Here is a 23,666-nt window from a genome sequence, read left to right as displayed (position 1 = left end):
TCGTTTTCTCTTTGCCTTTAGCCACCTTTATCTCAGGCTGAATGTAGTGCTAAATAACAATTATTATTATTATTATTATTATTATTATTATTATTATTATTTATTTTATTATGTATACCCTGCTCATCTGACTGGGTTTCCCCAGCATCTCTGTGTGGCTTACATCATACATAAAAACATAGTAAAACATCAAACATTAAAAACTTCCCGATACAGTGCGGCCTTCATATGTCTTCTAAAATCTGTGTAGTTCTTTATTTCCTTGACATCTGAAGGGTGTTCCACAGGGAGGGTGCCACTACTGAGAAGGCCTTCTGCCTGGTTTCCTGTAACTTCGCTTCTCGCAGGAAGGGAACCAGCAGAAGACCCTCGGTGGAAGACCTCAATGACCGATGATAATCTCTTAGCATGAGGGGGAGGGCCCAACTTTTTCTAGCCTAAGGGCAAGATTTTGTTCTGTGCAGCCTTCCGAGGGCCAGCTGCCAGCAGTGGTCAGGGCCAAGTGCGAAAGTGAGCAGAGCAATTACTGTGAATTTTGCCTTTGTGCAGCAAGCTGTTTTCTACACACTCTTGCAGATCCCTCTTTATCCTCCCTCCAGCCAGGTGAGAAGCATCATCCTTCCAGCCAGTTGCAAAGCAGGGCTGGTGTTGGCCATGGCTTCAGAGCCTGGAGAGAGCCTCCCCCCCCCCCCCCGCAAGTCAAGCAGAGAGGCTGGGGGGAAGCCCTGCATTTGGCCCCAAGGTCCAAGGATTCCCAGCCCTGGTTTAGTGTTACATGAATGACATATCTCCAAGTGTCGCGATTTTCCAGGGACAGTCCCAGAATTACAAAAGCTACCCCGGCTTTTGATTTGATCCCATTTCCTTCACTAGTGCCACCGCCGCCACCAAGCTCAGGGAGGACGAGGAGCCGGCACTTCTCCGGAACGACTGGGGGGGGCAGCTGCCAGGGAGGGAGCATCCTGTAGCCTCTCCATGGCTGCTGCCGGCCTCCTCCCTTGGACAGCTCACAGAGGCTGCTGGAGAGCGGGTGAGGAGGAAGAGAGGTCGCCACCCCAGAGGCCCAGCCCCATGCAACATGCCAGCTCTGAGGGGCAGGGCCCCCCTGGGTGGGAAACAAGGAGGAGCAGAGCACAAGGGGTCTTGTTGTTGTTTTTAATGCTTTGTGCAGCCGCATCTAATATTTCCCCCTTTCTAAAATTTATTTATTGGTGTGTGCTTTTCTTTTTGTAAATCTACCAAAGAAAAAAATAAAACCAGGATTAAGGGGTTTTCTCGGGATGGTGGCAGGTGGGTGTGCTGTGCCCTGTTGCTGAAGGCGGGGTGGAAATGCTCTGTAGGGAGCGTGGACAAAAATGGGAGATCAAGGAGGATCAGCTGGGGGGGGAGTGAGAAATGTCCCTATTTTCATCTGAGGAATGAATGAGGGTATGGGACGAGCCCCAACTGCCCAGCTCCCCACTCCTCAAGGGAGGGCTCAGGCGTTTCCACTTGCAATCAAATGCGTGGATCAGAATATGCCTTAGCATTCAGATTTTGCACATCTCTGGACAGTGTTCTCGTCTCTAAATGTATAAAAATGCAATTTGAAACACATCTTTAAAGTTTAATCTGTTTTTAAAGTAATGTTTATTTTGAAAGGAAATAAATATTCCAAAGTATATAGTGTATGAATATGCAAATATTCGTGGAAGTTTGAGGAGGGGGGGGGGATGCAGATTAATTCGGCAGTGGGACAGAATAGGTTTATGCACAAACACATGCAACAATGATATTATGCATTGTCAAATCCACATTTAAAGTAACCACAGTTTCCCTGAGTTTTTCGTACATAAACGGGACACTGCTTAGTATGAAAGCAATCTCCTCCTTGCCGCTGTGCCAGAGGAGCAGGGCAGGTGCAAGTCTGAGTATGGCTGGATCTCATTCATCTAGTCCTTTAGTATTAGGTCTCTTGTGTGCAGAAAAAAGCAGAATGCAAATATTAGTATCAGTAAATCTTAGTGTTTGGAGTCTTGTGGCTTGGATAGCTGGGATAGAAGAGGAGAATTCAACAGCTGCATTTTTCTTATGCCTGTATGACAAGCTGCAGCTAGCAAACGTCTGCCTCCAACTTCACTCTTCCCCTTTGCACTCCAGACAGAATGAAGAGCTACCCAGTGGCTGACAGCTACAATCGCACCTTGGAAGCTGAACGAAGTCCGTTCTACTTCCAAAACGTTCAGCTTCCAAGGCGCAGCTTCCGATTGGCTGCAGGAGCTTCCTGCACTCAATCGGTAGCCACAGAAGCCCCATCAGACATTCAGCTTCCAAAAGAATGTTCACAAACCAGAACACTCTCTTCTGGGTTTGTGGTGTTTGGGAACCCAAATGTTTGACTGCTAAGGCGTTCGTCAACCAAGGTACGACTGTATACAGTCATACCTCGGGTTAAAGACGCTTCGGGCTAAATCTTTTCAGGTTGCGTCCCGCAGCAACCCGGAAGTAACAGAACGGGCTATGTTTCGCCGCATGCGCAGACGCTCAAAATGCCATCACGCGCATGCGCAGAAGCGGCGAATCAAGATGCGCGCAGATGCGGGTTGCGTTCTGCTCAGGTTGCGAATGGGACTCCAGAATGGATCTTGTTCCAGAGGTACCGCTGTGTTCATCTGGGCCACTGAGATTGCCATTTACTACTCCAAAGACAGGAGCCTTTTATACTAAGCTGTCTTTCACTTTCTGAACGTGGCTTCACTGGAAATAGTGTCCAGAGGGGAGGTCCACATTGTAAACACTTTAATACCAATTTAGCTTTATATCAGTGTTGGCTGAGCAGTGAGATCCTTAGCTTCAACTTTACCTCACACAGCCACAAATTCACAAGAAGGCCTTCAGCAATCCAGAACCTTTCTGCCCTTCCTTTGCAATAAGAAGATAATAATGCTGGCCCACTTTGCAAGTGAGGAAGGGCTGCTGACATAACGTACATGAAATGCTTCAAACCCTCTTTAAAGTGCCAAGCAATTTAGAGCCCGGGTGGAAGAGTGTTTAGTGTGTTAGATATGGGGAGGCAGCCTAATCTACTTCAAAAGAAGAAAGAAAATAGAAGAATGGGGGTGCTGTGTGATGGCCGAGAACTTTACAGGGCAAAAAAACAAGTAAATGAATAACTGCCATGGTTTGCCTCCCCAAAGGATTCTGGGAATTCTAGTTTGGCAAGGTTTTTGAGAGATCTCTAGCTCCCTGATTACAGTTCCCAAAGATTCCGGAAGGAGATGAAATTACTATTTAAGCTACTATTCCCAGAATCCAGATGCAAGTGCAAATATGACCCAGTTTTTATTTGTTTCTATTTTCTTTTTAAATTAAAAACGCCCTTTTCTTTTTGACAGGTGACAAGAGTTTATCAAACCATGTCAAACCCACTAAGCAAACTCTCTGTGCTCAACAGTTCCCATACGCACTTCATCCTGGCCGACAATGGCACCTTTGGCAAATACGGGGCAGAAGTGAAACTGAGGCGCCAGCTGGAGAAACACATCTCACTCCAAAAAATCAACACACGTAAGTTGACCAGAGATATAGGGCTCATTCACAAAACAGGTCACTGCTGAGTGCAGAATAGCCTCATGGGTATAACTCCCTATCAAAAATCCGTAGAAGATCAATAGACCTTACCAGGGCCAGGCCAGCAATGAGGTAGCAGGATCCACAGGGCCAGCAGATCTGCCCCCCAAGAAATGCATCACTCTTAGATCCTTATCCCCCCACCTTGTGCTTAATGCAGAGCTTCACTCCCCCTTCTTCCCTGGAGGGGGCATTTTGTGGTTCACCTGAGATGTCAAAATGTCTTGGGCCAGCGCTGGACCTTACTGGGAGAAGTCCAACAGGAAGAGCATGGGCATCTTTCCTCTGGGAGGCCATTCCTCAGTTTCTGTGGGGGCACAACGGAAGAGTGCAGGTCCTGGCGACTCCCGCTTTGCATCCCCTGCCCATGCACTTGCCCACCGCTACCCAAGAGTGATGAAAGTGGCTGGCAGAGTGGGCTGTATTCGTGGTGGTGAATGCAGGTGTATCACCCTGAGCAAATGCAGCAAGGAATCATGGGAAATGCCAGTTTCCTGCCATGGATGCCTATATGACGCCCACGGCTGGTAAACACACATTTGTTGCACCCACACGTTATATGTATTGACTTGTAAGTGCACATTTATTTGTTTATTGGCCTCAGCTGCCAGCCCTTTCCGTCTTCTGTAGATGTGCAGGTGCACTGGTGGTCTGAGGCAATATATCCTGTATAAATAGAATGGGTCCTCTTTCTTTCTCTGTTCTTTGTACACTGAATTACACCACTGCCTGTGAAATCAGTGCCCTGAATCTGAAAACATGCCAAAACTAACAGGCCTTCTACTGCCAGACCCATATTAAAAACTGTGCATGGATGCTAATTGCTTCCCTTGTTGGCAATTCTGGCAGAAAGGTGGAGGCATCTGCTGGACACAGGTTGACTTGTCAGCTCAGGCTCAGAACCTGCTCTGGAGCCCAGGCTCAAAATATGGTTAGGAAGGTGTTTCTCTCCATCTCTTGTAATACTAGAAGTGTGGCTTATCCCATGAAAATGAGAGGTGGTCGTTTTGGGACAGACAGTAATGAGACTCAGGACATAAATATGGAGTTTGTTGCCACAAGATGTGAGGAGTTATCTTAAAAAATGGATAAGAGAAATTCATGGAAGAGGAGATGAGGCCTGTCTGTGGCTTCTCATCATGATAACTCTATGGAGCCTCCTTGTTCAGAAGCAGCAGGCTGCTGAATACCAGCGCTGTGGAACAACAATACTCCCTGCTTCATCCTCAGAAGCAGGGCGTTGGACTTCGTGGAAAGCATGGCTCCATGAGGCCATCCCTGAATAAGTTTGGCCCAACTCATAGTCGTGAACATGCCTTAGACCTGGTGTTCACCTCTATGGATGTGGGTGATCTGACACTAAGTAAAAGCAAAACAAAAGAAGTGCCATGGTCAGATCACTTCCTGGTGCAACTGGACTTCTCCGTGACCCTTCCCCTCTGCAGGGAGGTGGGACCGATTTGGATGGTCCGCCCCCACCACTTAATGGATCCAAATGGTTTCCAGAGAGTAGATGGCCTTTCAGCTGATTCCCTGGTGGTCTGCTGGAATGTGGAGTTAACCAGGGCTATCAACTGTCTGGCTCCGAAGCACCCTCTCCGATTGCATGGAGCCCGGACAGCCCCGTGGTTTTCCCCGGAGCTGAGGGTGATGGAACCATCACTGAAATGGCTGGAGCACTGGTGGCAGAAAACTCATTCTGAATCTGACAGGACACGGGTTAGAGCTGAACATTGAGCCTACCAAGTGACGATAGCGATGGCGAAGAGGACCTCCTTCAGTTCAAAGTGTTGGTGCTGACCTTTAAAGCCCTAAACGGCCTCGGCCCAGTATCCCTGAAGGAGCAGCTCCACCCCCATCGTTCAGCCCGGACACTGAGGTCCAGCTCCGAGGGCCTTCTGGTGGTTCCCTCGCTGCAAAGAAGTGAGGTTACAGAGAACCAGGCAGAGGGCCTTCTTGGTAGTGGCACCTGCCCTGTGGAACACCCTCCCAGCAGATGCCAAAGAAATAAACAACTGACTTTTAGAAGACATCTGAAGGCAGCCCTGTTTAGGGAAGCTTTTAATACTGGATGAATAATTGTATTTCAATATTCTGCTGGAAGCCGCCCAGAGTGGCTGGGGAAACCCAACCAGATGGAGGGGGTATAAATAAATATTATTATTATTATTATTATTATTATTATTATTATTATTATTATTGATGGACCACTGGCCTGATCCAGCAGGGCTCCTCTTATCATTCTTATGCCAGCTGGTGAGAGAGTGCCTCTGAGCATGCCTAGAGTGTCCCTGGGGACTAAGTAAGCGCAGTTTTCCTCCACCTTTCTGACCCAGCATAGCTGCCACTATCAGGTTACATCCAGCTGGAAAACTTCTGATTGCTGAGTGATCATGACACACATCAGTTCCTGGGGGACTTGGTTCTGGCATCCTTTGCCCTACTTGGCCCAAAAGCCAAGGTGGGACTTTCACCCTTTTTTCCACCCACCTGCTGCCACAAACTCATAACTATATTTTGGCTTTAGATCCCCTTTTTGCAGAACAGGAGTCATAACTGCCCCTTTCTAGGGGTCAGACAAGGTGTGGCATTAGAGGTGTCTGAATACATTCCGGTCATCTTTTGATTTACAAAGAGTAGCTGCTGAAAGTAGCCAAGCTGTGGGCTCCTCTGGATGCCCAATTTTTTTGAGCATTCAAAGCTTGTACAGAGGTTAGACTATGTCTAATCTTGAATGAGCCTTCGTTCTGACGTATTTCAATCTCTCCTGCAAAACAGTGGCACTTGGGAGAGTCAACTCTTTTCTTGCAGTTCATTTTCCTGATTAAAATCATTGGCAATTAAAGAAACAAAACAAAACCTATGTGTGAATGGACTGCCTATTTGATGGAGCTCAGCAGTGGAAACGGGATATTGGTGACCTGCCTCATGAACCACTTCTGTGCGCATAGGGTCCATTAGAGTACCCAGGGGGTCGGAGTTCCTTATCCGGAGGCTACACAGTCTGACCTTTTGAGCCCCACAATCTTCAAAGCGCCCCTGTGATTCTGCTTAGTTAGGGCCGGCCCTATCATTAGACAGAATGAGGTGTCCACCTCGGGCAGCAGATGGTAGCCCTTCCAGAGCCCTCCTCTTGGAAGGAAGCTGTGTATGGCACATGGCCCCTCTCTGGTCCGCTACACTAACCTGCCACCTCAAAGTCCAATACAGGATGCAAGATTCAGAGCTGCCACTCCAGCTGGCTTCTATATGTGGAAGGGAGAGGGGGAGAGAGAGAGAGAGAGAGAGAGAGAGAGAACGCCATCCTGCCTTTCACCTCAGGCAGCAAAATGCTTGGCCCATGGTTGAGGCATGGGGAGCCTGTGACACTCTAGGTCACATTCATACCATACATTTAAAGGGTCACAATACCACTATAAATAGTCCCCCAAAGAATTATGGAAGTCATTCTTTGTTATGGGTGCTGAGAGTTCTTAGGAGACCCCTATTCCCCTCACAGAGCTACAATTTCCAGAGTTCACTGGGAAGAGGGATTGGTTGTTAAATTGCTCTTGGAATTATAGCTCTCAGCACCCTTAACAAGCTACAGTTCCCAGGATTCTTTGAGGGAAGCCACAGCAGTTTAAAGTGGTAGTGAAGTGCTGTAGAGGTATGGTGCGAATGTGGCCTGGGACTCTGATCAGCCAGTATGGCCAGGAGTCAGGAATGATGCCAACCGGAATCCCACTGCATCTGGAGGGCCACTGGGTTTCTCACCCCTCCATAGAGGGAAGTCTAAAGGGTATTGCTGGTTTGGAAGTAGGGATATGGTGTTCAAAGTGTTCTCTCCCCCATTTGTCTAATGTGCATGAAAATGAGAATGTGGGTTTTCTTCTGCTTTTTTGTTGTTCAGCTTTTACTACATCTTGAGACTAATCTCCTTATAACTCTGCCTGACCCCCAGCATTTTGAATTTAAGCACCTACTTCCTGAGGACATATCATGCCAAATGCGAGATCATTATTTTTCTACTTTTAGTCCTCCAACTTCCTGACATGTGACCAAGTTTGCCTGGATCCTGTGACCTATGGGCTTCCCTTTGTCATCCTATGCCTGGAGATCACAGTGAGGCAGGGACAGCAAAGGGGTGCTCAGCTGTCGTCTCTAACGCCGACCGACCATTATTTGCATCCTAACAATAAACAGCCAATAGTGCTCCTTAGGAGAGCCTTTAGATGGCTGTCATTTTGCAGGCGGCATGTCTACATAACCAACACATGCCATTTCTATGCCACTGTAACTGCTGTGCCCTCTGTTGAGTTTTACGAGCAGGTTCTGCTGTTCATCAAACGTACTGTGCCATTTCACAGATTATTCAGCAGCTTCTCCTTGTCTTATGCCCTGGTATTTGTACGACATCCTGCTTCATTGAGAACCTGAAGTTTCCACTCTTTCAAAACATTCACTTGGTGTTTAATGGCCTGTTTGGTTTGTCCTACAGGGCTGGGGCAGGGGGTCCCTGTGGTTGGACTGATAGTCGAAGGTGGTCCCAATGTGATATCCATCGTCTTGGAATGCCTGCGTGAAGAGCCGCCACTTCCTGTTGTGATCTGTGATGGCAGCGGACGAGCATCAGACATCTTATCGTTTGCACACAAGTACTCAGAAGAAGGAGGGTAAGAATAACTAACATGTTAGAATTAGTGTAACATAGTGGTTAGGAGACTGAGTCCCTATTCATACATAGCACCAGAGCATGCTGTGACCAGCTACACAAACAATGTTGTGCCTGGGCACACTCTCCTTCCTCTTGCTTACCTTATTTCCATGTTCTTGAGAAACCACAATTTGCCATTGTCCCAATGCACACTTATCACTGAACCATTATTTAGCACTATGTAAACAAGCTTGATCAAGCCATGAGCTTGAGTGCCTCCGCTCCCCCAGCACATGCCAGAGGAGATGGGAAGCATCCTGGTTTAACCTAACCACAGTTTGCTGCTACATACAAACTTGGACAAATTATGTTTAGTTTCAACTTTAAACTTTATTGAAACAAGCCATGGCTAAACCATGATTTCTGATCTTGACTTCTTTTGATGAACCACAGTCTAAAAGAAACTACAGTTTCAGCTTTGGAGATAACAACACATCACAGTGAGCTTAAACAGGGAAGTGGACACCTCCAATCTCTTCCTTGTGTCTGGACTGGATGAGGAGAGGGGAGCTGAGAGTACTGAAGTTAGAGGCTTGTGCACTGTTCCTCATATGGAGCTAATCGATAGGTTTAGTGTAACATCCAAACCAGACTGTTATGTTCAAACAAATCAAATAGTGCATGTGAAGACTAGGAGAGGAGGGAGTGCACAATGGAAGTCTTATTTGCATGGTGCAAAACCTGAGCTGTTGACCAAGGTTCCAATATTGTCTCCTCTATGAACTTGCTGCAGGACTTTCTGTCAGGGGTAAGAAACTTCAGGCTTAGGGGCTGAATGTGGCTCTCCAAGCCTCTCTATCCAGCCCTTGTGACCTTCCCCAAGCTAAGACCCCTCCTCAGACCACACCCCTCACTAGCCCTGCTTCACACCCTTCACAAGTGTTTTTGCCTGGCTGGAATGCATCCTTCAGCTGCGATAATTCCTTGTGTGGATGGAGTAATGAAACCTCTGGCTTTTGCATGGCTGGGGTGTTGCCTACTCCAGTGTTTCCCAACCTTGGGTGTCCAGCTGTTTTCGGGCTACAACTCCCATCATCCCTTGCTGGCAAGACCAATGGTCAGGGATGATGGGAATTGTAGTCCAACAGCAGCTGGAGACCCAAGGTTGGGAAACACTGGCCTACTCTACATCTGTTGCTCTGCCCACTTTTGCTGCTGGACATGCCCAGCTCAGCTAATGTGGTGTTGGACTAAGAACTGGGATACCGGGGTTCAAATCCTCACTCAGCCATGAAGCTCACTGGGTGACCTTGGGCCAATTCCTGCCTCTCAGCCTAGCCTACCTCACAGGGCTGTTGTGGAGATTAAATAAGGAGGGAGAGAACAGTGTACAGCTCCCTGGAGAAAAAAGGTAGGCTATACATGCAATAAATAAATAAATGTGGCATCCAGAAAGTTGCCTGCAAGGGAATGCAGCCCTCAGACTCCAAAGAGTTCCCTCCCCTGCTTTTTAGGCACTGCTCAATTTCAGTCCTTTGTCCTCAAAGTAACAATCATTACAGCCTGTAGGCCAGATCCAATGTTAGTTCTGCTCACAGTAGATCCACTGAAATGAAGAGCACAACTATCTTTTAATGGGTCTACTCAGAGTAGGACTACCTTAGATACAACCCTTAATTCACAGGGTGGTTGCAAGGATGACCAAAATATGCAGAGAGCTTTGAAAACCTTCAGGTAAAGGCTAAGTATTACATTATTTAGATGTATTAATAAAAATGGGAACTTCAACTTCAGTATGCTCCAGAGCAGATGTTCCATTTTTAAATATATTACTCACCAGCTTAATTTTCACAATTTCACCCCCACCACTTTTTTTAGAGAAAACCAAAGGCCTCTTCTCTCTGAGTTAACCTCAGAAGCTTCTTGCTGATCTGGCATCTCTGTGCTGGATCTCTCAGGTCCTGTCAGGCAAAGCCCAGGATCTGATAAAGGTTCTCAGGCTAAACAGCTTCCCTGATAACAGGAGCCTTTGGGGAGCTCTCTCACCTCATTCTCATTAGAGAGCAGAATTTCCCGAGAAACTCAGCAGACTCACGAGTCTGAGTGAATTGCCTGCTGGCCAAATTGAAATAAGAGGGAATTGGCCAAGGTTAGAAGGCTCTCATCACAGTGTGCTCAGGGAGGAGTGAGATAGCTTTTGAAGTCTTTTTCAGCCACATCTGATGTACTAGGACCTGTTTTTATGAACTAGCAAAATACCTGGCAGTGTGGTATAGTCGGACATAGATCTGGAAGACGAGGGCTCACAACTCCCACTTGGCCATGAAGCTCACTGGGTGACCTTGGACCAGTCACTGCCTCTCAGCCTAACCTACCTTGCAGGGCTGTTGTGGGGAAGAACCATGCATGCCGCCTTGAGCAGCTTGGAGGAAAAGGTGGCATATAAATGCAATCAGTCAATCAATAAGAAATTAAGAGAGTAATTCTTAAATACATACTTGGGTTAAAAGTGGGTCCTGGGTCTTTAAAAAGTTGAAGACTACTGTTCTAATTTGAGGGAATTTGTCATGCACAGGATGTGGCTTTACACCGTATGCTCAGACAAATAAAGATTAAACAGTTAGAATTGGTTAAGCTGGTTAAAATTATATAATGAAGACTGCAGTCTTATGCATCATTGAATTCAGTGGGACTTACTTTGAGAAGAGCAACACAAGTTTGTACTCCAAGGGTTGTTTTCTGAAAACCAAACAAACAAATCCATTTGCCTTCATTCCTGAAGTCCAAGCATGAAAATGTTTGTTTTCTGTTTTGTCTCTTGACTTTAGCATCATAAGTGAGTCTCTGAGGGACCAGCTGCTTGTCACCATTCAGAAAACCTTTAACTACAGCAGGAACCAAGCTCACCAGCTGTTTGTTATTCTCATGGAGTGCATGAAAAAGAAAGAACTTGTAAGCATCTTACACTTTACTTGCAAAACCAATTGAGTATCAGGGCCAAACATGGCATGGGGGATGCTTCTCAAATAAGAGGCCCTGGGCACATTCTTTTTCAAGCAAAAGCAGCCAGAACCAGATCAAGGCCACTGCTGCACAGCGGGAGGAGAGAGCAAACCCTTTCCTCCCTGAGCCAGCTTCCTGCTGAAAAATCACACACCACGCGGTGGAGGAGGAGGAGGAGGAGGAGGAACACTCGTGATGGAAGGCACAGCCGGGGCAAAAGGGTGACAGGCACCTCCCAAAGTAACCCACCTTCCTCACTCGCAACCTCCAACCCTCACTTCTCGTTTGGACCCAAGAGTGAGATCTGAGGAGTTCCAGGGATAGGGAATGTTGTGCCCACCGTATGTTGTTGGGCTACAGCTCCCCAAATCCCCAATCATTGGTTTTGATGGCTAGGGCTAATGGGAGCTGGAGTTCAACATTGTTACCTTTAAAACTGATGTGTTGCTGAATAATGATTTGGGACATCAGAGAGCCACTGCTGATCAGTGTGGGCAATATTGCCCTAGATCAGCCTCCCCCAACCTGGTGCCTTCCAAATGTTTGAACTATGACTAGAACTATGGACTAGAAAGACAAATGGGAATATGTTACTTAGCCTGATTCCATCTGCATCCACGTTGGAGTGACACTGGTAGGGAAAAACCCCTCTTCCACATTAACTGGATTTAAGTCAATACCATTCTTTGGCTAATCAGCATTTTAGGACTTTGCCACCCCTTTAGATATTTAGCCAGTCACGTGGCACCACCATCTGGGCTAGTAGGGAAGCCCTTCTGATTACATAATCTGTCCATCAAGCTTCTTAAAGGCCTCCATCAACAAATGACTTTTTTCGCATCTCCCTCCTCACAAAATAAAGTAAGCAAATTACAGAATGTACATTTTTCAGCAATAGCAATTGGAGGACATTTCCTCTTTTATTTTTAAATCCCAGTGTTCCAGTCTGAGGATAAATTGTCTCCCTCTCCATCTCTCCTGTGCAAATTGAATGATACTCTTTATGGCTTTGCAGACCTTTCCATGGACCAGAGCAGCATATTATTTAAAAACCAAGGCTACAATCCGCAGCTGAGTGGCACAGCAGCCTATCAGGCAGCCTTATTCTACCTGACTCTGCTGATTGGGGCTGATGAGAGTTGTAGTCCAGAACATTTGGAGGGCACGAGGTTAGCGAAGGAGAAAGGCTCAGGGCAGACATGATGGCAAAGTCCCGCTTAAACCCATCCTGCTGATACTCAACTTCACCCCACCATTGTAGTTCCTGCCAATGCTTCTGCCATGCAACACAGCTGTGTTGTGCAAGAGGCATGCTCAGAATCCTTGGAAGCCCTTCCCTGTGTCCTGTCTCCGTCTGAGGCCTGGCGGATGGGCACGCATGGTGACATGGCTTTCTTGGTGGCCAGACCTCATCTACAGAACACCATGTCCTGGGAAGCCTGCCTAGGGCAGTGCTTGCCTGGCTTCCTGAGCATGACCAAAATTTGACTTTTTGGGACTGCTTTGGGGGATATTGTGTTCAGTTGTTGGGAGCATCACTGATACATGCAAGCAGTAGAGCATGGAGGTGTTGTGCTTACACTTTCCCTTCACTTTTTGCTGAACTTTTAGATCACAGTGTTCCGCATGGGCTCTGAGGGGCAGCAGGATATTGAGATGTCCATCTTAACAGCTCTACTTAAAGGTGAGCTATCCAAGCAAGAATACGGAAAACTGATGAAATATATCACCTCTATTTACATATCCGGCTAAACCAACTGACTCATGAATCTCTAGGTTATGTACCAAATGTTAAATGTTTATTTGGGCTCACTTAGAATATAGAGAAGCACAGCATATAGAGGCTACATCTGGTACTGAATTTTCCATTACATTCTTTTTCCTGAACTTTTCCTTCTACCCTGGGATCATATGTGCTAGAAGATATTGTTTTTCTTTTAATGCAACACAATAAATTACATTGATGGCCACTTGTGCTAAATGTTTAAAAACTGATGGGAGGAGAAGTATGCTAATGAGGTTTTTTGATAATCTAATATGACTCAGGACATGGAAGAAAAGAGGAGCCCTTCTTTGGTTTTAAAATTTGAACATGTTTGACTCTTGGCCTGTTCCACCTTCTGCAAATGGTTTACGCTGAATACAGAGTTGGCACAACCAGTCACATTGACTTTCTTCATGCACAATGCATCATCTATGGTCTGCTCCATGCAGCAGCACTTGAACCAGCCATCCCATACACAAAGGCCACTAGGTGAACTGTAGTAGCAGTGATCTGATTTGCTGTGACCAAACAAGAGAACAGTGATATATGTGACAGCCTGTGTCTTCCTCAGTCACCCTGCCTTTCAACTGTAAGACAGCCACAATAAATCACAGTGCTGCATGGTGAGAAGTATTTCAGCCGCTTATGCAAAAGTTCAGAGGACAGTTCTAAAACATTTTCACTTTCAACTCAGTTCTTTGGATCCAAGCTATTGTTTTTGTCAGCAGCTGCTACAGTCACCCAGAGGCCTCTGAACACTTCAGAAGCTCCTGGATGAGTAAGACATTAATGTTGCAAGCATGTGTGCCTCCCTGCATTCATACCTTCTATGTCAGACGTGCATAGCAAGCATACCAGTGGAGACAGAGGAGATACGCAGTTCCCCACCAATTCTATGTTTTCAGTTCACTCAGTTTGCCAAAGATAGGAAAAAGACATATCTCATTCTTGCCTCCCAGCTGAAGCTGTTTTTTCTTGTAGCTTTTGAAACTAACAATTTGATATATTTCTTGAAGGAGAAAATACTTCCATTGTAGTGAGTAGGACTGGAGTTCTGAATTGCTTGCTTGCTTATTTAATTGGCAGAAAGCTGAGATTCTATACGCTGAGTGGTAAATACTTGCTTGTTTGCTTAGGTACTAATGCATCTGCACCAGATCAGCTGAGCTTAGCACTGGCCTGGAACCGTGTGGATATTGCACGCAGTCAAATCTTCGTCTTTGGGCATCATTGGCCGGTAAATCTTTGCATAGAGAGGTTATTTGTTTTTTAAATAAAATAAAATGTCACCACACTCCCACTTCTAGGTTGGACAGCTATATGATGCTCTACATCAGGGAAGATTGGGCAATTAGCAGTAGATCAGCACGGATTTCAGTAGCAAGTAAAGTTGCATCAGGGTGGGGAGAATCCTTGCAATTGCAGGTCTTGCATGCTAATTGCTTCTTTCTCAGCCTCAGTGCTCCTCAACTGTAAAATGGAAGTAGGAACACAGGAAGCTGCCTTCTACTGAGCCAGGCCATTGTTCTATCCTAGCTTAGTGTTGTCCCCCAGAGTTTTGAGCAGAGGACATTCCTAGCCCGACCTGGAGGTGCCAGGGATTGAACCTGGGGTTTTTTTGTAGCCCCTTTATTCAGTCTTTCACCTGGTCTACTGGCCAGGTTTTTGTTAGAATCCCTGATGCAGACTGAAATGTTGATTGGTATATGCATAGGCAGGGACATATGGGGCTCAGCAACCCCTGAACCTCCATTTTGTGTCCTGTTAACTGCAGCCATTGGGAAGCCTTGCAGTTACGGATGGGACAGCCCCAGAAAAGGAGAAGAAATCTCCGGCACCTCAAGCAAAAGCAGCAAGAGGGAAAGGAAAAGGCAAAAAGAAAGGTGGGAAACAGAAAGAAGAACCGGAGGAAGAAACAGATCCAAGGAAACTTGAGCTACTGAACTGGGTGAGCTTAAAAATGGCATTGCCCTTCCATTGCTCTGAACGCCAATTGTCTTCACCGGATCATTTACTCCTTTGTGCTTTTCCAGTTTCACAGCCAATTTCAGATGTATCTTTCTATCTGTGCTGGCAGGAGAGAAGTCCCCTGAAGAACAGCTGGGCCTAAACTGCACGGTGGCTTTGGCTGCCCTTTTAGAAGAAAAGTATTTCAGTGCACCTTTTAGACATCTTCATGGTGCTGGGTTTTAGAGGCTTCACCCCCTGTTTTGTGGCTATGCATCACAAGATGACTTCAGAGAGATGCTGGTCCTTTCTGGCCTATCACTCATGTATAGCTTGTGGGTATAACCTTTCCCACCTCCATTGGCACCATGTGTAAATGACAAGTATGCCTGAATGTGCCCTTGAGATGCAGGCTCCAGAAGCCAGAATCTTTACCTGAAGTGGCCCTTCATATGCTTACAGAATGGATTTATTCCATGGTTGATTATCTGGGCTTTAAAACAGCACCTGAACCATGAAGCAAGCCACCCTTTGCACATTTTGGAATGCATGTAAAACTTTTGTTTAGATGGGCTTTTGGTGAATCACAGGAGTTGAAGAATCTGTAGCCCTCCAGATGTTGTTGGATCCTGGCTCCTGTCATCCTGGGCTGCTGGCCATGCTGGCTGGAGTTGGGAGTTCAACAACTTCTGGGGGCCATAGCTGTTCCCAAACTGTGGTTTAACATAAATAATGTGTTTTATCCAATGCCTTGTTTTAACTCCTACAGTCCTCTGTTTTTCTTACATTGTAGTTTTAATAGTTGGTTTTAAATATTGATAGCTAGGGATGGGGGAGAAACTCAGTTCAGATCACATTTAAATGTGAGCTTACCTAATTTGAGCTTTCTGAAACAATAGGTGAGCCAAAACACAGCCATCCTTCGAAAGTCACACTTATCCAAATTTTGCAGTGGAGTTCTTTACTGAACTGTGTAATGACCACTCCCAGCATAAAACAGGGGGGCGACCTTTGCGTGGACGCGCGCAGCCCCTGGATCTGGAGCGGCTCCATCAGCATAGGCTTGGCTTTGCCTTCCCTCAGGTGGATACCTGGAGGTCTCCGTCTACCCCATCAGTTGTCCAATCCCACCTGGGGGAAGCGTTGCCAAGGAGACCAGGCCAGGTAGGGGACGGATTACCTGCCCACACAATAGAGGGAGGATCTTACCTGGGAATCCTCACTTGGCTCCTCCCACCCTACCCACCCTCAGTTAATGCCTTATTTTGCAGGTTAACTTTTCTTCACAGGTATGCGGGCGCTGCTACGTTAAGGTCGCTGTTAAAGAGCCGGAAAGGAATTTCCCTGCATTGGCAGGTTTCGCCTTTCCCGTAGCAAAACGTCACAACTTTGGCAGTATCAGGCCTTGGGCGGAATCCTTTTGTCCATCTTCCTCTTTGCGGCGGCGATACCAGGGTTCCCCGTTAAAGGGGTTTCTGAAGGGAGGCTTTGACCGTACGCCGAAAGGTTGTCATTGCTCTCCCCTGCGGCAGCGGCATAACGGCGGCGGCTATCTCTGCTTGAACATATGTTCTCCAGAGCCGGCCCATCCCCCACTCAAACACTGGATAACCCTGATGCTCCCTAGGTCCCCGGCTGGGGACTGGGGAGGGAGAATGCCCAATGCCTGAGCCAAGGTCTACCCACATTTGAAATTTAATAAAGTTGTGGCCAATTTAATCCCATAGCACGTTGTCTTGAGTCGTTATTCCACATGACGGGGGACACATGTCTTATTGAAACTAACTTACAAAAGTGCATTAAATAAGGGATAATTGCTTTAAAAAAAGGTGTATATGCGGGGACACTGCATTTTAAGAGGTGCATAGCAGGGGAAATTTGCACAAGAATATCCACGAGAAGCTACTTTGAGTTTTTTAAATCACAAACTGATGTGGCAATGTGGAGAGCTGAACTTAAGACTACAAAAATGAGAAACCGAGAGAAACCAAAATGTACACATTCCCCATCCTTGTTGGTAACTGCCCAGAGTAATGCATAAGCTTTGTGTAGGTGAGACATTAAAAAAGAGATGAGGTCTGGCTCATGCTTGTGGGAGACCTTGTGTGCTTCAAGCATGCAGGGGATGGGCAGGGACTGCTGCCAGGCAGGGGCAGAGGAAGGGGGTCCGGTGGGGGCAAGCCGCCCCGGGTGTCACCACTGAGGGGGCTGAGAAAATGCCGGGCAGCACTCACCGTGGGGCCTGTAGCATGCCTTCAGGCTCCATGCTGCCCCAAACGTTCCGCCCACCCAGTGGCGTTGCAATGGGGGGCGGGGGTGGTGTGCTCCCATTGCCACATCTCCAGGGGTGACAAGGCAGTGCCCCACTGCGGTGGCGCAAGCAGCCATCACGCTGCCGCCACAGCAAATGGAGGATCCTCTACATGATGTGCACCCGGGGGTGGGGCATCGCTATGTAGCACACATGTGCAGCGTCGCTACGTACTACACATGCGCTGTACATAGTGAAGCCTTACAAGCACGCTACGTAGAAGTTTGCCAGCGGCGCAGTGCCGGGATCCTCTGCTTGCGGCTGCAGCTACATGTAGAGGATCCTCCGTTCGCAGCTGCAGCCGCGAGCAGAGGATCCCAGCACTGTGCCACCGGCAAACCAGGTACATAGCGACACCGCACATGCGTACTACATAGCGACACCCCACCCCCAGGTGCACGTCATGTTTGCCGCTCCGGGTGCCTAAGCGGTTTCCTCCACCACTGCACCCGCTGCCTCCCCCTCAACTGTAGGGCAGCTGAGTAGAAGGAGGCAGGCAGACTCCTTGGAGGCCCCACAGAGCATCCTGCCCTGGCCTGCCCCAATCGGCTTGCTTCGATCAGCTTGCTCCGCCGCTTGCTCCAGGCAGCACTTATCAGAGAACACTGTTAGTGAGAATCACCATCTTCACGTGGGGACTGTCACTGTATGACTTGTACAGTCATTCACAGCAGCCTCCACATGGTCCTGGTGCATGCATTAGGAAGTGGGGGAACCACATGCAGATCTGTGCTCAATGTGAAATAAATGTAATGTGTAATGAAATAGACCACAGGCAGTGTTGTTTTTCTGCGGAAAGAGGTGCCAGAACTCACCACAAACCCTTGTTATCTTAGAATGGCAATGGCAGCCACCTGAGAGGTGCCTGAACTGAGTTCTGGTGAGTTCCAGCTGAAAAAAAGTTCTGGCCACAGATGATGGTGACACCTCCCAAACACCAGCCTTTGACAAAGCAGGTCTTCCAACATGGTATCTTCACACTGTTTCTATATATTTGGAATTTCAATTCATAGTGCATTCCATCCTCTCTGTAGGTAAATTCCCTAGAGCAAGCGATGCTCGATGCTCTTGTGCTGGATCGGGTGGACTTTGTGAAGCTACTGATTGAAAACGGCGTCAGCATGCAGCGCTTCCTCACCATCCCACGACTGGAAGAGCTTTACAACACTGTGAGTGAACTTTCTAGGAGCCCTTCCAAAACATCAAGGGGGCGGGTGTGCTCTTAATGCTAGGGCATTTTGAGATAATATGCCAAGAGATGATATGCGCACAGAGGTGGGAGTGCACAACTCCCACTGGTCGTGCTGCTCTGATCCTAAGAGGCACCAGTTGCCTTGCAGATCTGTATTGATTCTGTGTGCCTCTGACTGTCATAGACTAAACTGTTCTTGACAGATCTTGAAGAGGAGGTCCTAGGCTAGCAGGTGTAGAAGGATCAGGGCCTTGGAAACAAACGGCTGTATCCAATGTTGTGCTAAGTTAAAGTCACTGAGCAGTATGCTTGTTCCACTAGCTTTGCTTTGCTCCCTTGGAATGTTGTTGTGCAAGAGAAAGCACAAGCAGGTTGCTGGTAGCTTTGTTGCACAAATCTGTTGTGCAACAAGTTTCCACTAGTGCAACTGTTCCATTTGATTCTTCTGTTGCTCTACATTAAAACTCGCCCATCCACTAGTGCAAGAGGACTTGTGGTAGTGGACAGAGAGTGTGGGATCCAGCCCCACTTTTGGAAGAGAACATGGTTTGGAGGAATGAAGTAAAAAGCAGGAGGAGGAGTTTGAGAGAGGAAAAGTATGAAAGGGAATGGGCAGCAATGAGAGGTGGACGTGGTCAGGAGCTGGTACAGTTCCCATATTGGTGCAAATGGGCCTTCACCAACCTAGGACCCACCAGATGTTTTGAACTACAACTCCCATCTGCCCTAGCCAGCACAGGCTGGTGTAAATAAGAGGATGCTTTTATTAAACCATTCCCATATGAAATATTCTCCTGACAGTGCCTGGCCATGTTGTCTTTTTCAGAGACTGGGTCCACCAAATACCCTTCATCTGCTTGTCAGAGATGTAAAAAAGGTATGGCAGAAATGTTTTCAGACTGGGAATGGAAGCAGAGATGAGCAAAATGTTTTTTCACACTTATCTCAATTGCATAAGTCAACAGGAAAATCATGTGTTATTTGATGGTGTGTCACATGTAGTCTCCAAAATGTTTCTTCAAAAATTGCATGTTTTCTGTCATGATAAAGTCAGCTTCTTGCATATGTAGTTATTTGGAAGTGTCATTGCAAAAACATGGAATGATTAGAAAGGAGGATCCAAGGGAAACAAGGGTAAAATTTGGGAAGGGGGTAAAATGGGGGAGGGGTGCAAAATCATTCTGCATTTTCCCAAGAGTAGGGAGCTCCTATTTGTTTGACACATGAAGTAGACGTATGTGTCAAACCCATTGGGCCCACAAGATACTACTTAGGGAGAGAAGAATCTGTCAAAGACAGTTTCTCTGTGTTTCTCACATTTCCAATCTGTGTTCACTTCTCCACAATTGCACAGCAGTTTTGATGGTGGGGGATCCCAATCCTCATGAAAATTCAGCAGCATTTAAGCGTGGATTTCTCTTAATAAAATTTTATATGCAGTTTTAACTAATACACACATTTTGAAAGCAATTTCCCCTAATAAAATGCATCTTTTATATGTTATTATCACCAATATGTGCATTTCTATGCGCACTTTCCCTCTATACATTTTTGAGCACATTAGTTGGTTGGAGAACTGCATCACAAAATTTGGGGCAGTGCAAGTTACAAAGGATAGCTGGGATTCAGTCCATGCAATGGTTTTTGCAGTGTGAATTAGGTTATAATGTTTTATTTATTCTTTAGGACTACTTTCGTTATGTTGTAGTTATGAATTTTTTCATGCTTCAAGCCGCCCTGAGCATGCTTTGAACTGTGGAAATGCAGCATTCAAATAAAATGATGTATGTAAAACCATAAAAGAGTCACATATGGGTTAAGTAACAAAGTCCAAGGCTTGAAAGAAAATAGTTGTGAATAAAAATTGTCTTCTACTTATATGGCTTTTAAAAGTGATAAGACACATTCATGAAGAATGGAAGTCTTAAAAAGCTTTCTGTTAGCGATGATAACTAATGTGTGGAAAAGCCTGCCTTCAATGGCAGGAGACTTCTGAAGGGAACAGCAAGGGGAGATGATGCCCTCCCTGCTGGTGAGCCCCCAGAGGCAAATGGACTGGTTGCTACTGAAAACAGAAAGTGAGACTACCCTGGCCTCTGGTCTGATCCAGCAGAATGGCTCATATGTTCTTTTGAGAGAAGGGAGACTAGCAAATAAGAAAGGACACATTGCATTCATGGGGGTCTGGGTCATAGCTGGTCACATTCATGGTGTACTGGGTGCATGTTGTGAACTCATATCTCATGTTCCATGGCTAGCATTTTTCAATGTTATTAACACATTGTTGTATGCTTCTCCATCTCTCTCCCTCTCTCTCTTTCTCTCTCTCTCCCCTCCATTGCATTCCCGTGGCTCATTCTCATTCAGCGACAAACTGGGGGATTTGGCTGGGTTAACATGGAGGTGAATGGCTTAGAGTGTTTCATTTTCATCTTAGTTAGCTATTGTCCCATGTTTTTGTAGACTAGAACTCATTGCACATACTCAGGCACATAAAAGACAACCAGCTTAAACAAGGAGGCATTGTGTTCAGATCAGAGATTCAGGATGCATGCCAGATTTTTAAATGTAACCATCCAATCTTCAACAATATGACAGAGAAGGTTATACAACCTACTTGTTTACCAAATCAGGGCTGCAGATTAATCAAAAGCTTGTTTGGCATAGAGATGCTGTGAATTGTTATGAACATGAGTTTGCTTAATAGCACCAGGTGGTCAGGTTTCTCTGTACCAAAGGGCTGCCCTGATACCCTTTGTGTGTCTCTGAAGAGCAGAAGTTGGGGAGGAGGGGACAGAGGAGGCATCTCCTACCCAAACTGAGATGGGGAGCACTGTCTTCTCCCAAGTTGTGGGAAGGGAATCCTTTTTCTCACTCTCCCTAACCATTAAAAAGCAGTGGGTCCCAGTTTGAGAATCCTGAGCCACAACATCCCGATGGGCTGTTCACTCAGCAGCCCATAAACAAGTGACTTCCCTGTTCTTCAAAGAGATACGTTGCTGCAGTGGAGTGAATGGATGGGGATCAAAGGTGCTGGGAGGGAGGCTCTCTGTGTTCCCTGCAGCAGCTGTCAGAACCAAGAACACCCAGAGATGTGCTCAGGCATCTGCAGGCTTGTGAAGCTCATTCACAAGCAGCTGCATAGGCTAACACTGAAGCTAGTGGCAGGAGAGGCCGGCTGCAATGTTTTGATAGGCACTCAACCTGGTTTTCCTGCTTGCTGGTTTTCCCAACTGTGTCCTGTAACAGCAACTGACTACATCACACACTCCTACTCACACCATCACTGTGCTACTGGAAAGGATCAAGGTCACGGATCCCAGTAGGGCTTTTACACAGCTTCTGCTCATTTCAGTGAGGGTTTTTCCAGAACAGCTTCCCATGAATGTGTTGATCCTTCCTTCCCCCCATCTGAGAGGCTGGTACAAATGTAATATCAACCAAGGGGAGGGGAGCTTCCCTCTGCTGCATTATTGAAAGAACTTTGAACTGCCCTTAAGAAAATTGAATTCTTGAATGGATAAAAGCTCCAAATAGACAAAAGCTGATCAGATTAGGTGGAAGATGTAAAACCTAGTCAAAACACAGCCATTTCTAATGCTTTCAAAGATGCCATTTCATAGAGATAAAAAACAATAGGGGAGCCATCTGGGAGATTCCCTCTCTGGTGAATCAGTCCTAGTGGCGAGAATGAAATTCTTGGTTAGTGAGTGAAGATTTTTAACAGCAAAGGATTTTGCAAAGCAAAACATTTGGGATATTCCCTCCATTTTTAATTATTATTTAAAATTGATAAGAAATGGGAGTTAGTCATACCCTGGTGTAGTTCTGTTTCAGTTTAACAGAGTGAATACAGACAACAATTTATTGTGTCAATTTACCAAGGTGCATATATCCATGCAGGCAACTGCTTGTCTGCTCATCCCCACAATAAGGGAATGAGCACCCACATCTTCCTTTGTGGGCACCCTTTGCAGGACCACACACATCACCTCGGCCCACATGGGACCCACCAGCTGGTTGGGCTGGCCTGTCTGCCTGTGCTAGTCATTGGAGGTAACAGCAAAACTTTAAGCCAGTTCAATCAGATGTCAGTCCTTCTAATTCAGAAGTCATTTCTGCTTAGGCATACATTTAACCCCACTGGGTTTAATGGCAACTACTTCCAGAGAAGTGTGCATAGGATTGTAGCATTAATCTACCACATATTTTGGAAATAAGTTTGTGTACTGTGCATGTGGATACCTCTTGAAATATCATAACCACATTTTGCATGATGGATCCTGAGATTAAAGAGCAGATTTTTGTCTATGCTTGGGTACAATTAGACACTGTAAATCTCATAAATGTGTGTCAGATTGTGTCCTAAATATATACCCTCGTGCTTACATTTTGCTTCAAAACAATTATTTGGGGGTTTTCTAGGGAAATCTGCCACCAGATTACCACATCAGCCTCATTGACATTGGCCTGGTCCTTGAATATCTCATGGGAGGGGCATATCGTTGCAACTATACACGAAAGAGCTTCCGAACCCTGTACAACAATTTATTTGGGCCAAAGAGGGTAAGAATCTGTCACAAGATTGGTGTCTGTTTTCTCCTTCTGTTTGATCTCTGCATGCACAGCAAGTACTGAATTTGGCTTGATCCCATCTTTAGCATTCTTCTATGAAACTAGATCAGATATATTAGAAAAGAGGTACATGTTCCATTGGACTTGAAGGAAGGAAGGAAGGAAGGAAGGAAGGAAGGAAGGAAGGTGTTTGCAACTGAAAAAAGAAAATGAAATGTGACACAGGTGGATGGTTGGGTGCAGGCTAAGACTGGCCTGCCTTTGTCAAAAGCCCTTTAAGGAAGGGGGAAGGAGGCGTGTCTTGTGTTGTGAGTCCATGTGAGTACATGGACCTTAAGTCTGACCCAGCAAATTCCTTTGTTCTTAAGAGCAAAGGACCATAGCTCTGTTGCACAGCTCATTAGTAAAGCACATGCTTTGCATGCAAATGATCCCAGCTTCAGTTCCTGGCAGCATCTCCAGGTAAAGGGGGATCTAAGAGCAGGTGATGGGGAAGACTGCCCCTCCCCCTCCCCCTCCCCATAGTGCAGGGGTAGAGAACCTTTTTCAGCCTGAGGTCTACAGTCTCTTCTGGAGCTGCATGCCAGTGTGCTAAATCTTGAGGTGGAGCGGGGGGGGGGGGGGTGTG

The 23,666-nt window shown here is 46.4% G+C and overlaps 1 protein-coding gene and 1 long non-coding RNA gene across 3 annotated transcripts in view; one reads left to right on the top strand and one right to left on the bottom strand.

The window, feature by feature from the left end:
• The window catches only part of LOC307203027, a 180,261-nt gene that overhangs the window by 121,137 nt on the left and 35,458 nt on the right, over positions 1-23,666 (bottom strand). The gene's annotated exons all lie outside the window — the stretch shown is intronic.
• Positions 1-23,666, top strand: part of LOC307202909 (transient receptor potential cation channel subfamily M member 1-like) — a gene marked incomplete at its 3' end in the record, with an annotated part of 30,330 nt that overhangs the window by 4,965 nt on the left and 1,699 nt on the right. Inside the window, exons 4-12 of one of the 2 annotated variants that reach the window (XM_079953304.1) lie at positions 3,375-3,546; positions 8,090-8,264; positions 11,074-11,197; positions 12,860-12,932; positions 14,150-14,250; positions 14,788-14,961; positions 18,306-18,440; positions 19,290-19,340; positions 22,889-23,029. In XM_079953304.1, coding sequence (XP_079809430.1) covers positions 3,375-3,546; positions 8,090-8,264; positions 11,074-11,197; positions 12,860-12,932; positions 14,150-14,250; positions 14,788-14,961; positions 18,306-18,440; positions 19,290-19,340; positions 22,889-23,029 — 1,146 coding nt within the window. Of the gene's footprint in view, positions 1-3,374; positions 3,547-8,089; positions 8,269-11,073; positions 11,198-12,859; positions 12,933-14,149; positions 14,251-14,787; positions 14,962-18,305; positions 18,441-19,289; positions 19,341-22,888; positions 23,030-23,666 lie in introns of those variants that run through there. The other variant, XM_079953305.1, reaches the window with a different exon arrangement.

Source organism: Podarcis cretensis, assembly GCF_951804945.1.
Source record: "Podarcis cretensis genome assembly, chromosome: 14".
Taxonomy (NCBI): Eukaryota; Metazoa; Chordata; class Lepidosauria; order Squamata; family Lacertidae; genus Podarcis; species Podarcis cretensis.
Note: the sequence above shows the minus strand (reverse complement) of the source record. Positions and strands in the feature narration are given on the sequence as shown.